The 15223-nt window shown below is 37.9% G+C and overlaps 1 protein-coding gene across 5 annotated transcripts in view; it reads right to left on the minus strand.

The window, feature by feature from the left end:
* LOC111872684 (solute carrier family 41 member 1) overlaps positions 1 to 15223 on the minus strand; it is a 40808-nt gene that overhangs the window by 1481 nt on the left and 24104 nt on the right. For all 5 annotated transcript variants that reach the window (XM_033754784.1, XM_023866802.2, XM_033754783.1 and 2 more), the window contains 4 exons: positions 11348 to 11494; positions 10565 to 10712; positions 5916 to 6121; positions 4403 to 4551 (listed from right to left, as the gene is read on the minus strand). In XM_033754784.1, the coding sequence (XP_033610675.1) occupies positions 4403 to 4551; positions 5916 to 6121; positions 10565 to 10712; positions 11348 to 11494 (650 nt within the window). The remainder of the gene's footprint in view (positions 1 to 4402; positions 4552 to 5915; positions 6122 to 10564; positions 10713 to 11347; positions 11495 to 15223) is intronic.

Raw genomic sequence — 15223 nt, forward strand, 5'->3', positions numbered from 1 at the left:
GTACACAGGGCCAGAGCTCTGTGTGATCAAGAGAGTCTGCATGTGGAGTTGGAGTTCCTGAAGGACATCTTCAGACGCAATGGCTATAACGACCGGCAGATCCACAGGGCCCTCAACTGCCATCCCAACAGCAATCAACATGATGACCACAGAGAAACTGTCTCCTTCTTGCCCTTTGTTGGGACTATATTCAACAGGATCAGCAGAGTGCTGTCCCGACATAACATCAAATCAGTTGGCCTGCCCCCAAAGAAAATATCCAATTTCCTCCGGCCTGTCAAGGATCACCTGGGACTGAGGACACCGGGAATTTACAGAATTCCATGCGAGTGTGGCAAGGTCTACATCGGGCAGACGGGCCGTTCTGTGGACACCAGGTTAAAAGAACATCAACGGCATCTACGATTAGAACATCTGGACAAGTCAGCCGTAGCTGAACACAGCATCGAGCTAGGCCACTGTATCCAGTTTCACAAAACCGCCATAATCACCAGTAAGAGCCGTTACCTAGATCGCATAATCATGGAGGCCGTTGAGATCGAGCTCCATCTGAACAAGGAAACAGGGTTCAGACTCAACAAATCATGGAAGCCTCTCATCTCTTCCCTCAAGAAAAATCCAACAAGCCAAACCAGTTCTTCATCATGTCATTGACGTCAGTAGCCTGTCCCCTGTAAGCACGTCATTGACGTCAGTAGCCTGTCCCCAACCAACCGGTTCTTCTTGTCTACCGCAACTTCCTAGTGCTACTGACCTCAAGTTTCCTGGATTCACTGGCCGTTACCCCCCCTCCCTTAGCACACAACACCACATATGGCCTTAATCGCTCTCCACTGCTCCTATTGGTCCGTTCTCCCTAACCAACCCCCCCAGCCTACTTTGTATATAAGCAGCGCCTTTCACTTCCTATCACTACAGCTACTGCTCTCTGCATTCCAAGCCATTCAACTGCTCTGAAGATGGAGGTGATACGTTTCTCCGAAACGTCGGCCAAAACGAAGAATACACGGCGCCTAAACCCAGAAGACGACTTTCTTCAATATTCAATTTTATCCAAAATATACAATTCAGTATACAGTATAGGTATATTCTTAAAAATGGCAGGCATTTTGAAATATTCAAAAACTTTCCATAGTTAAAAAATTGATATAGTATAGGCATATACTTAGAAATGGCAGGCATTTCAAAATATTCAAAAACTTTCAATACACATCTTTATAATGAAGTGTAGCAGACCTCAGAAATATAATACTGTCATGTGTTGGGTGTTTGTCACGCGACGAAGAACTTCAAGCGGGTTTGGATCTAGCGAATTTATTCCACACTCACTCTTACACTTACACAGTTCACAATTTCATGCCACAATATGTTAATATTAAATACTGCGGGGCACATGGCAGCATAGTTGGTTGAGGCACTACGCTACAAGCCAGAAGGTTGTGGGTTCAATTCCAATGAGGTCATTGGATTTTTCAATTGGTCTAATCCTTCCAGCTACATTATGGCCCTAGGGTTGACTCAGCCTCTAACAGAAATGAGTACCAGGAATCTTTCTGGGGGTGAAAGGCATGTAAGGGTGACATCACTGCCACATGTGACCTGACTGTCTAGAAAATGTGGGAGCCTCAACGTCTCACAACCCTATGGGCCTTCATGGCCTGTTACAGAGATGGCTTGATAGTTTTACTGTTACAATGAAAATCAGAGAAAATACAGCTGAATTATATTGTCAAATATAAATAACACATTTGTGTGAAGCTGTTATGTGCTTTAACCAGGTGATCTTTCTAACACCAAGTAGTCACTCAGAAGCTGATCTCAATGCAATATGGAAATTTGAATACACAGCAAAAAACATCAACACTGAATTCTGAGTTTCAAATGGCATATTAAAGCTTGTAAGTGTTTATTTTTATTGAAGTGGCTACAAATGAACAGAAATGAAAATATCTTTCTTTTCTTGTCATGAAGAAATCTTCACAAAATTTGATATTTTAATAATAAGATTACATATCATAATTCCATTCATACATCTGGATATGGAATAAAATAATTTTTTATAATCTGAGAACAGCAATAAGAAACCAAATGATTCACAGTGAAATTAATAAAAGACTAGATTCAGAAAACTCTTTTTATTATTTAATTTGAATACTAAGAAACCAAAGGATTCACAATGAAATTAATAAAAGACTAGATTCAGAAAACTCTTATTATTTAATTTGAATACTATAATTCTATTTACTTTCCAAAGTAACAAACAGCATTTAATCTTTGTCTGAATCATCCCTCAGTGTACATCACACATTGAGTAGGCAACCTTAGAGCAAGAAAGAAAGCATGCAGAATTAAAATGGAGAAAGAAAGTTCTTGGAATTTCTGACTTTCAGTACAAAGAATGAGATGGATGAGCAATATTGAAATTAGTCTCATGAATTTTATTTTGAGGGGGTGATGTGGAGGGAATGTTTTTAAGTCGGTTACTTAATGACACTTTCAGTACTGAGACTGTATACTGGTAGGCACAGAATCATGCCAAATGCCATGCCGGCAGTGAAAATGTTTGGTCTGAATTCAGGACTCGAAAATTCAAATGAATGGTAACTACATATGAGCACTGAAGGACAGAATTTTCTCATCTCACTAAGGCAAAAAATCTATTGACTACATTTTGATAGGTAAAAGAGGCTGCAGACTGTGAGAATTTCCTTTGTATATTCTTGAAATCACACTTCTATAAATAGTGCTTTGTTGAACATACAAGATGCATAATATTGTCACATGTAGGGGTAGACTGTAGATGGGGGTTTGGTTTGGAGATTGGGTTTATTGACAACTTATACACACAACTTGTACCTACAATCTACAGATCACTGTCACACACACAGTCTATTACATTTTCCACTAGCTGTTGCCTGGTAATGGCTTTCAACGTTGGACGTTCCCCTTATTCTGGGTTTCTGAACTATTTCCGTGCCTCAGCTACCAGTTATAACAGCAACAGCTCACAATGACAGAACTACAGTTCTCTGACTAGGTCCCTTGCTGGTGACCATCTTAAATCAACCTCCTAGTCTTTTCTTCACAGACTCCCTTACAATTCACTTTCTTGCTCCAGTTGGCCTTCTCATAACCCCTCAGCATGAACCAACAGAAAATACAGCTCTTCTGTTATTGCTACAATTGCTTCTGTGGGAATGCATTTGTTTGTGAAGTCCCAACTGTTTGCTTTCTGATCTCTGGCTCTACAGTCTGCCTAAAGGTCTCGCTGAGTTTTATTCTGCTTCCCTGATGTAATCGCTCTTTTAGATCTTGGTTCCTGATGCTGCTGTTGTATTCTGGTTCAACACAATGTGACTTCCTGAACGTCTGTCCTTTCAGGTTCCTCTTGCAATGTTGTTGTTGGTTCAATTTTTCCATCATCTCTGTTGGACTGTTGGTTATTCACGACCTTATGCTGTGCTGTTCCTGCACAGTGGGTCATCCGTCTGCAGGCAATGGCCAATTTCTTCTGGGACCCACCACTTCCCTAGGTCCACTTCTTCAGCTGTTGGCGGTGCGTGACGGCTAGATACCAGTCCTCATACCACTCCTTCAGTGCTCTGACAGTTTTCACTGCGGGTCTTTTCTTTAGGGATCACCTCATGCACACCTATGGACTCTGTCACCACTGAGGTTGGCTCCTAACTCTCCAGACAGGCCTCCATCGCTTCTTGGCAGGCCATTGTCTCTTTTTACCAGGCATTCACACTAGCTCCAGTCCTTTCCTGATGGGCATCCATCTTGACTATTACTTCTTCTTGAAGGGCCCGTCCTGAGTTGGTGATGTCCATCTAGGAGACGAGAATACTTCAGAGGACCTCAAACTTCTCACTGTTGGCTCTTATTTCAGCCATCATTTCCCTTAGACTGGCATCTGTCTTGGCATCTATTTTTACTTGGTTAGGCTTCATTTCCTCTCTCATCTCCTCTGTTTATTTTAGCCAGCAGGCATGCCATCATTTGTTCCACATTCACAGTGTGGTGGTATAACGATCAATATCTAATGCCATGACCAATCCAACCATTTCTGACACCAGCTGTCACATGGAGTGACTATCGACAGGGTTTTTGAATAGATACTGGATTTATTGACCATATTATCAGATTACTTATAACTACACTTTGCAGATCACAGTCACACTGACTAGTGTCCTCAGTCCATTACAGCTTCCACTAACTCTCTTCAGAGTAAAGGGCCACGTGGATAACAGTTCAGTCAACTTGTTTTCCAGTTTAAAATCCTTTGCATGTTCTTTCATTTTCATTCACATTAAAATTAACATTCATTGTGATAGGAGTCACTTCCATCTGAGATACTGTGCATTTGTTTACATGAAAGAAAATATCTTACTTTCCTTACCTGGACCAAGGCAGCTGTGAGATAGAAAAAGATGAAGATTTTGGTGGGGGAAGCATTTCCTTCTTTGAAATATCTGATGGCATACACAAATATTAAATGACCTGGTACAACGACCAACATTAGCACCCGAGCAGTCATTGCATACTGTTCTGTAAGAAATGAGAATAAAACCTTGACTTAATTTCTTGAATTTATTTATTCCTTCCTTTTTCACTGCAAAAAGTCACCTGTTTGAACTGAACTATCAGTACAGCCAAGAATGTACTGTTTAACATCATCACTCATGTGCCTAACAACATGAACTGTAACCCATTTTTTTTAGGAAGATTGCAAAGCCTAAATATAGAATAACTAAGTCCTTCTTGAGAAGCTGTCAATGGCTTACCTATTCAAAATTTCTAAACATTCTATGGAACCAAAAGGTTCATTACCACGTTCATAAGAACAATCCATTGGTCCTTATTCTGAGCAAGAAGAACAACTATAGGTTTTTAATTTTATTATCAAAATATTAACATTTAAGCCATGCCCATAAATTACCTTCTGACATATAGATTTTAATTTAACAATCCATGCAGAAAAATAAGAAGGCTGGGCTAAACTGGTCATATTCCTCCTTCACATGTAATTTATTATCTTTAAAACACTCTTTGATGGTTACTGAATTCTGTTTATTACAACTTATGATAGAAAACCAAAAGAAGCTGATATTTCTTTGCAATACTTATAAGAAGTACTAATACAGGGGAGCCTCCATTTAATGCTTCTCAATTTACAGTGTTTTTATGATCACAATATCACTATTAAATCTCTTCCATTTCAGATTTTCTTCAGTTTAATGTTAAAGTCCATTCTCACAAGAAATACATTAAACTGAAATTTCATCGTATCTGTTGTGTCATGAATGACCGTGTGCTTTCTTGGCTCATAGTGTCAATAAAGAAGCAAAGTATGCTATTTTTTATTTCAAATTACTTTTATATGAATTAAAAATTGAATTATAAACATTATTTTTTTATTGCTAGTGGGGTGGGACTAAGTCCCTTGTACTGCGGCCACTTCTGGCCTATTGTACCAGCCCCAGATGATAGGTGAGGGTGATTCTGGAGCAATTGGTAGAATGAAGATTGACAGGGGAAGCCTAAGTACTCAGAGAAAACCTTCCCCAGCGCCACTTTGTCCACCACAAATCCCTCTTGGCCAGACCCAGGATTGAACCCGGGCTGCCACGGTGGGAAGCCAGCGGCTAACCGCTTGAGCTATGGCACAGCCCATTCTAAACATAAAACCAGAGAGACTGTATTAACATTTCATTTCTTTATGCTCTAAGAAAAAGATACAATTAATGTTTAATGTCTTTACAAAAAAGTTATAGCATTTATCTATTAATGAGTAACATGATTAAAACTTAATGAAGATTTTTTAGGATCTAACCCAACTTCAGAAATTTGTGCTTCCATATCCTCATTTCCCAGATTATTCTGGCTGAAAAATATAAAGTTATTGTACTTACGTTTTGAAAAAAAGGCATCTAATGGGCTTATACAAATACGTGCCGTAGGCGGCAATGTCCCCAACTCATTATCTTTGTGGAGTTCAGTGGAGAGACGACTGGCTTGCACTGAGACTAGATTTCCACCCACCCCATTGATGACTGGTTGATACACAGCAAGATCCTTATATTTAGCCATCAAGATGTCCAAGATCAGTCCAGCTAACCTGCAGCAAGGATGGAGCTCAAACTTTAGCTGAACCATCTGTGAGCATCACATCAGCATCCTGTACTTCCAAGTTACCTAAAAAGTGAAGAAGTATTTTTAACAGACATATGCCATATTATTTTGTATACCTGAAACGTAGAGAAGAGGAATTATGCATAATACATGAATTCAAGAGTCCATGTAGAGGAGAATGCTAAATACATATCTCTGCACTGAGAGCTACCATTTACATCATGCAACAGTAGGACCTTGCTGATCTCATGGGTTATATTCCTGAAAATGTCTGAGAAAAAAAAGGTTAGATTTCTGGCTTGGAAGTCCACACCACTAAATGTCACAGGTGAGTACCTAGGATGACTACATAGCACTTGAGAGTCCTTGATATGATTCTCAGTCTGAAAACTGACTGCTTTGCTCTACACTACCTACACTACCTAATACTTCATTAACAATAATCATTCTTTCTGCAATATAAGTTCAGAATATGCCATTAAATAAACTATGACACAAGAGAAGTAAACTACCAGTAAATTCTTTTTTTAGAACTGTGCTACACTATAGGAGATTTGCAAGAATGGAGGTTTTGCTTCAAGAATCAAATGTGAACTTTAATGTAACATAAAATGGTATTAGGATAACGAGGCATAATAAAATATTAAATTGAGGGTATTATGTCCTCATGCAGAGGTTAATTACTGACTACTTTTTAATTGACCATAGATAGTAAGCACCTGTGTCATGAGTGTCAGGCTATTTCTAAAAGCAATCTATACAAGAAATATAGTTTTTTTTACACATTAACTCCCCCCCCCACATTAGTTATGATATATTTCACCAATAGTATGGTAGCAATTAAAGGCTATTGGCAAACTATTTTGTTCTATGACATGCATCTCTTCAGCCTGAAAGTTTGAAAAAATTCAGAACAGAAATGTTCACATGAGAGAAAAGGATTAACTTCCTACACAAAATGGCAATAAAATACAGTTGCAATGGAATATGAACATGACATAATTTAAAATGTACCATGTTTCACTGCTAGCATTTTTAATCAATTTGATATTAATCTCATGAGCATAATTATACTCTAATACAAACAATTGCTTTAAACACAGCTTTTCACCAAACTCCCATTCCTGCTGACAACCTATGATCATGATTTAATTAAAATGAACTCTTTTGAATTCTCTGCAATGCTTGACTGCCAGGAATTACAAGGTAAGAAGTACTTACTGTGGGCAAAAACAGATATGAGAAACATAAAAAGCAAGATAAAAGATTACCTAAAATCCTGCAAACAGTGGAATTGCTATTTGCAATGTTTATTGATCAGAAATAGCCAAAATGGTTGAAACAGCGTTTCTAGCAGTTAAGCTACAAATGTTGTATCAACTATATGGTCCTCTTGGCAATGATAGTACCATAAATAATAAGATTATGGTGGAGAAGATGGAAGAATAAATGGCATAATCTTGAGAATATCCTCAATTCAGCTTTGTCCACCACTAGTTCCACATGGATTGGTGAGGGCTTAAACACAGGCCGCTTGGTAACAAGTCTGAGAACTAGCCACAAGAAATTTCAGCTTTGTTGTATAGTAAATTCTGAAATGACACTGACTTTATTGGCAGAAACAGATAAGGAAGTATTTCCAACATAAGTAAGGAAAAGATACACAAATAAGAAAAACTGGGAAAATCAGCTGCAGCATCACCAGAACTGTATTAAAAACAGAGCATTTTTCTTGTTCCATTATCACTTTAAGTAACTACCGTGCAATGATGATCTTCGCACAACACGACACTGAATTTGGACAAACAGCTTGAAGCATCAACAACATAAGAGAAGGGGAAATATATTTACAAAACAAGCTGAGAGGCAAGAGAGAAATTTTTATATAATACTTGTACAGTGCTGACTCATCTATTAAAAAAATCAAATTTTTCCTTTGGATCTTGCAGACACATGTTCATGAAACAAAGATCATACAGTAATACTATTGTTAATGTTCTCAATAAACATACTGGTAAAATGTGAAGTGACTGATCAAAGTATTAAATGATCATCCTTAAAAGTCAATTGATTAATCATACTAATTTATTTACTTAGCGTACTAACTTCTGGACATGTACAATTATGATTAATGGCTGAACCAGGTATTTTAATCCTTTTGCTATGTAACATATTTGTAGCCAAGATGCAGTTCCTTATATCATGGCAAATGTTATCTTAATTTCAGTCATTTAACATTTTTTACTGTTTTACACACAGCTATAAGAACCAAATGCTTAATGAGTTACATGCATAATCTTTCATGATAATTTTGGAGCTACACTATACAATAATTAGTGTTAGGTAAAATACAATGGTAGTTGACTAGCTGTTGCAAATATACTCTGTCAGCAGTGATTCTATTTGGTATGAGCCAAGGAAAAATATCACTGCACACCTCAATGATAAGAAATTCCTTAGAGAAATTAAAAACTTGCAAAAGGAAGGATGTGACACACAGACTGGAAGCAGATCTTTATGAAAGTTTGAAGGAAGCTGGTATTACCCATATGTATATGGAAACTAAGAATACTATACAGACAACTGAAAAGTAAAACATACAGTTCAGTCCTAAATACTGTAATGATATCTGGAGGCTCACTCTGAAATTTCTTTATTGCTCAATAAAAATAAAGCAGTATAAACACAAACTTTTGGTAGTAATGCACAGATTTATTTAGCTACTTATTTAGAAGTGTTTATTCTTGAGAGCCATAAAATGCAGTCACTGCAAAGAAGTGGATTAAAGTGAAATATTGTTTCCCCAAGAGAAACTTGTACTGGTAGCTGTGAAATAAGTTATCAGAACTACATTAAAACGATATCAATTTTCCTTACATATGATTATGTTGCATAAACAAATAACCAGCAGGAAGAGACTCACAACAATCAAGACATCTCATTTAATTAATTCATTCATCCTCCCTGTATTTAACTGACAAGCAACCTCTTCTGTTTGTAGACCAATGCTCTCTGTCTTTCAATAGCCACATTTATCTTTTTGTTTAAAGAATCTCTCTCTCTCTCACACACACACACACACACACACATATACTTGTTTAATCGAGCATAATAGCAAATCATTCTAGGAAGGTCATGCAATGTTCTTGAAAATTTTTGTGTCTACATAGGGACAGTCCTACAGCATGGGCGGCTGCATGAGGCCACACTATTTTGGGGGGTGAACAGCTGAACCCCCCCCTTTTGTTTTGCTTTTCATTAAATGAAAAATAATTTCGTCTTTTGTAGGATTTGAGGTTCTCACAGCAGTGGTTATGAAGAGTACTATCTTCTGGGATATAACATCATGTAGTCTGTTGAAAATTGCCCAACGTTTCTGAGGAACATATTGCAAGCAGAGCTCTACTCGCCACCTGCTTTCATGCTTTTCATGCTTGTTTCTTGCTTGGCTTATTCTTCAACCCTGAAGATGGAGGGGATATCTTCCTCTGAAACATCGGTTTACTTTTATCAGACTACATGGCAATATATCCCAGAAGATAGTACTCCATTTAGTCTTTTAAATCATATCATGGCTATGAATAGGCAGTCATAAAAACATGTTATGCAGCAATGCAAAGAGTTATGACATTACTGGACCTAAATCTGGGGAATCTTTCCTTTGCAGGCTGGAAATACACAAGGGCAGTGGGAAATTACACTTTTCTACCAGTTTATGATGGCTAGGTTCATCATAATTTCTGAATATAGTGTATGTATCATGTGATGAAAATAAACACATACTGTGCTGAGCTGGAATGTGAAAACTGTATATGCAGTAAGGAAAACTTGTATCTCATACATGGGCCATTTATAGAATAAAGCACTTATGAATTAATTTAATTAAATTAATTTTTTTGTCAATTTTGGTATTTGTTTGGTATGACATGAACCAACTTAATTCAGAGCCAGAATAGATGTCAGTATAGTGACTGACTTATGGGGTGCACAACTGGGGCTCAATTCCTGGAAAGAGATTTTCTCTGCTTCACAGCTTCCTGTACATTGAGTACCAGGGGTTTCTTCCCAGGGGGTAAAGCAGCAGGGTCATGAACCTGACCATTCATCTCCATCTAGTGCTGAGATCAAGACTGGTGGAGCTACACCTCCACTCCCATAAATGTCTTCATGGCATACTGCTTAATTAAGTAAGCAGAGGAACAGCTTTACCTTTTACCTTACCAACTGAATTTTTATATAAAGAAGAAAGGCAAACTTGTATATAACAATACAATATTTCTTAATTTCTGATATAAACATGGTTATGAAATTAAGTTCTTTATATTTAATTAATTTTATACTGCGCGATACTACCTATTTTATTGAACACGTTCTGACATATTTCTTACCATATGAAAGCTCCCTCATTATACAAAACCATTTTACTCACGTGCTAATTAACATGGCTACTACGACTGGTGTCCACCCAGTGTAGAGGATGGAGTGTGTGTATTTATTCTTCTTGGCAATAAAAACCCAGAATGGTATGACAAGAATATAGCAGCCAATAATGATAGATGAAATCCAGGAAAATTTATCTGAAAATGAAATTACTTCCTTTTATATGTGACCTGTAGCAGTTGGTGCCTTAGATTTGTGCTTCTGCAATAAATGGCATTTTTCCATATGCAAAGAATGCACCAATATATAATAGCAATCCTAACAAATGAAGAAGCTGGGAAAGCAACATACAGAACTTTTCTAATATTAAAGATAAGATGAAAGTAATTTCTACAATATCAGAAAGAACGTATTCTATATTGTAGGAAGTAGTATGATCAGATATCTTAATTAACAGATCATAATGTGAAACAAACAATATAATGTTCTGTTATAAATAAATTTAAGAATGACTGACTAATTAAAGTGAATAAAGTATCATTTGAAAACCTCACCATATTCATCAAAGTCTTACAACCACTTTCACTTCACATTACAACACTGCTTTTCACATATCATTGTGATATGGACAAGATTTAGAAGAAATTAAACAGAAACTTTAGGTTTAATCAGTCACTAAGTATAGGCATTGCTAGAAATCATTCATGGATAAGGGAGAAACTCTTACACATATGCTGAAACTCATAGTTTTCCTTTTCACAGCAAAGTAGAAGTTTTACTTTAAAATATCTATATTTAAAATATTCTAATACAATATTCTGATGTTTCTTACCATCTGCATCATGCAATATAGAGGCAACCCAAGACAGCAAAATCAATGATGTGATATCACCTAAACTTGCAGCAATAGGAGTTGCCACATTGTCCGGATTGACATTAAAGTAGCGAGAAACAACTATAACAGTTGCTGTAATAAAACCTGCAAGAGGTAGCAAAGAATTAACACTGTAAAATCATTAGTATTTGTATAAAGCATTAATACTACAGGGTTTGTCCAAAAAGTAATGTCAGTGAGTCGATTAAAAACATTTATTGATTAGATCGGTACAACACATTAAGAGGTTTCAAAATTGGCTCCTTCTGCGTCGATACATCGCTTCCAGCGAGATATCCAGGCATCGAAGGCGTCATGGTAGGCCTCCTCCGGAATGTCCTTTAGAGCTTTGGTGCAAGCCTCTTTGACTTCATCAACTGTCCCAAAATGATGTCCTTAAATGGGAGTTTTCAAGCGCGGAAACAAAAAGAAGTCTGGGGGAGCCATGTCAGGACTGCAGGGCGGCTGGGGATCCGTTGGCACTTTTGAATCGGTCAGGAAGCGGGTCACGAGGAAGGCGGTGTGGGCTGGCGCATTGTCATGGTGAAGTTTCCCATCGTCTGCGATAAACCCTTCGTTTGAGTCTCTTTAGCACTTCCACGTAAAATTTGACGTTGATGGTTGTACCATGTGGCACAAACTCATGGTGGACGAGCCCCCTGATGTCAAAGAACACAATGAGCATGACCTTAATGTTTAACTTGCTCATTCTGGCCTTCTTGGGCGAGGGGATGCCGAGGTGTGCCACTCGGCACTTTGCCTTTTTGTTTCGGGGTCGTACTCAAACACCCAAGTCTCGTCACCTGTGATGACACTGTCTAAAAAGTGAGGGTCACTTTCACACAAGTCCAAAAGTTCTTGGCACATTTCAACTCTGCGCGATTTTTGGTCGTCCGTTAACACTTTGGGCACCAGCTTTGTGCACACTTTTCGCATCTGCAATTTGCTCATCACAATCTCGTGAATGGTACTTTTTGGAATGTTTAATGTCTGTGCCATTAAACGAACACTCAAACGACGGTCTGAGTTCAAAAGTTCTCTCACACGCATCACATTTTCATTGGTGGTGCTTCTTGATGGCTGTCCAGCGTGGACTTCATCGCCGACCTCTTCATGGCCTTCTAAAAAGGTCTTGTGCCACCGGTAGACCTGACATTCCCGCAAACAATCGTCACCGAAGGCCGTCTTTATCATGGGTAAAGTTTCCACTGCAGACTTGCCAAGTTTCACACAAAACTTGATGGCAATCCTTTGCTCCAAGGAGCGCTGCATTGCGGCTTGCACGGAAGACAAAAACGAGTTTCACGGAAAAGCCTTTCATCACTCTCAGGAAGTTCGGAGACAACTAAGCGACCGTGTGTTCATAAGCCGACTTCCCCCTCCACCGATCCCAACTGGTCTGAGCGCGCTGCGACATATAGTCACTTCACAATAAAATCACTGACATTACTTTTCGGACAAACACTAATAATTTCTATATCATATTTTTCCACTAGCTATGTCCGGTCTTGCCTTCACTACTCATTAATTATAGGACAGACAACATTCCACAATGAGGAAATTTCACACACAATAAAAAAAAAATTTAAAACTGAATCTAATGAAAGAGAGCTGAATAAGGAAAATATACAGTCTCTTATTATAGAAAAGCAGAATGTTTTACATGTTACACTGATGTCTGTAAAGATGCAATATCAGTTTCAGTTCTTTCAAAGAGAGGAATAAATGACTTTAAGAGGGGTTACCAGCCTAGTAGTGAAGGATGAGAATGGTGATCTGCTCTCAGATTCCCACAGCATTTTGAATAGGTGGAAGAACTACTACCCTCAGTTGCTGAATGTACACAGGATCAGTGATGTGAGGCAGTCAGAAATACATATAGCTGAGCTGGTAGTATCTGATCCTATCCCTTTTGAGGTTGAAATTGCTACTGCAAAGTTGAAAAAGTGCAGGTCGCTAGGTACTGATCAAATTGAGGAAGAAGTGATTCAATCAAGAGGTGAAATATTACATTCTGAGATCTGTAAGCTAATTAGTTCTATTTGGAATAAGGAAAATCTGCCTGATCAGGGGAAGGAGTCTACTGTTGTACCTATTCACAAGGGTGATAAAACCGGGTAGTAATTATGGTGGGATGTCACTGCCATCAACTTCATACAAAATTTTAACCAAAATCCTTCTCTCACAGATAAGTCCATTTACAGACAAAATTATTGGGGTTCATCGGTGTGGGTTTTGACATGACAGATTACCTGCTGATGAGATTTTTGCATTCGTCAGGCAATGGACAAAAAAGTGAGTACAGTGAGACAGTACGTCGGCTATGCATAGACCTCAAGAAAACCTGTAATTCAGTTTGGATGGAAGTATCGTAAAATATTCTCATATAGTTTGGGGTACCCATGAAATTAGTTAGGCTGATTAAAATGTGTTTAAATGAAACTTATAGTAAAGTCCGTATAGGTAAAAATTTGTCTGATAAATTTGCTATTCAGAATGGTCTAAGATAAGGAGATACTTTATCACCACTCCTTTACAACTTTGCTTTAGAATATGCCATTAGGAAGGTCCAGGAAAACCAGGTGGGACTGAAATGAAGTGGGACACATCAGCTGCTGTTCTATGCTGATGACATGAATCTACTGGGTGATAATATAGTACATAGAGTAAAGAGAAACACACAGACTTTAACTGACTCTAGTAAGGAGGTTGGTCTAGAAATAAAAACAGAGAGCACTAAGTATGTGTTGCTCTCTTGTCACTAGAATGCAGGGAAATATAACATAAAGACAGCTAACATGTTATGAAAAAGTGGCAGAGTTCAGATATTTGGGAATGACTATAACAAATGAGAACCTCATTCAGGAGGAAATTAAGAGTAGATTGATTTCAGGTAATGCTTGCTACCACTGAATCCAGAAGCTTTTATCTTCTTGTCTGCTGTCTGAAAACATAAAAATTAAAATATACAAAACTGTAATTTTGCCTGTGGTTCTGTATGGTTGTGAAACTTAGTCTCTGACATACGGGAGGAACATAGACTGAAGGCATTTAAGAAAAGGGCGCTGAGGAGAATATATGGATCGAACAGAGATGAAGAGATGGGAGTTTGGAGAAAACTGTATAATGAGGAGCTTCATAACTTGTACTCTTTGCCAAGTATAATTAGAAAGATGAAGTTAAGGAGGATGAGATGGGTAGGGCATGTAGCGCAAATGGGGGAGAAGAAGAATGCATATAGGATATTGGTGAGAAAGGCAGTAGGAAAGTGACTACTAGTAAGACCAAGACGTAGGTGGGTGGACATGTCAAAATGGAGCTTAGAGAGATAGGATTGGATTGATCAGGTTACATTCTGGATTTTTACAACCTTATCTGTTCTTCTAGAAAATATTTTCTGCACATCCAGAAGGTCTATTTCTTCCAATATTTGGCTGTATCTTGACTACACCATATATAAATGATATTCTTCTACCATTTTCGTATTTTAAATTGTTTCTTTCTTATGTACATTCACAATGATACCTGCATTTTGATAAACTTTTTGTAAAGCTATTCTATATTTGATAAATTCAGTGTATTTACTAATACAAACTTATTTATTCAGAAACATGGCCTCACCAACCAACCTCTAGACTTAAAACTTCAAGTAACAGCCTTCTTGGTCTAATGGAAGTACACATGTATAACTTTTAAGCCGACTGCCTAGAAAATGTGTAAGCCTTGATGCCTCACAACCCTACAGGCATCCACAGCCTGTTACAGGGATAGCTTCATTATTTTATTATTTTTTTTAAATACAACCAGTCACTGGACTATATTGTAACGACATCC

This window comes from Cryptotermes secundus, unplaced genomic scaffold, assembly GCF_002891405.2.
Source record: "Cryptotermes secundus unplaced genomic scaffold, Csec_1.0 scaffold102, whole genome shotgun sequence".
NCBI lineage: Eukaryota > Metazoa > Arthropoda > Insecta > Blattodea > Kalotermitidae > Cryptotermes > Cryptotermes secundus.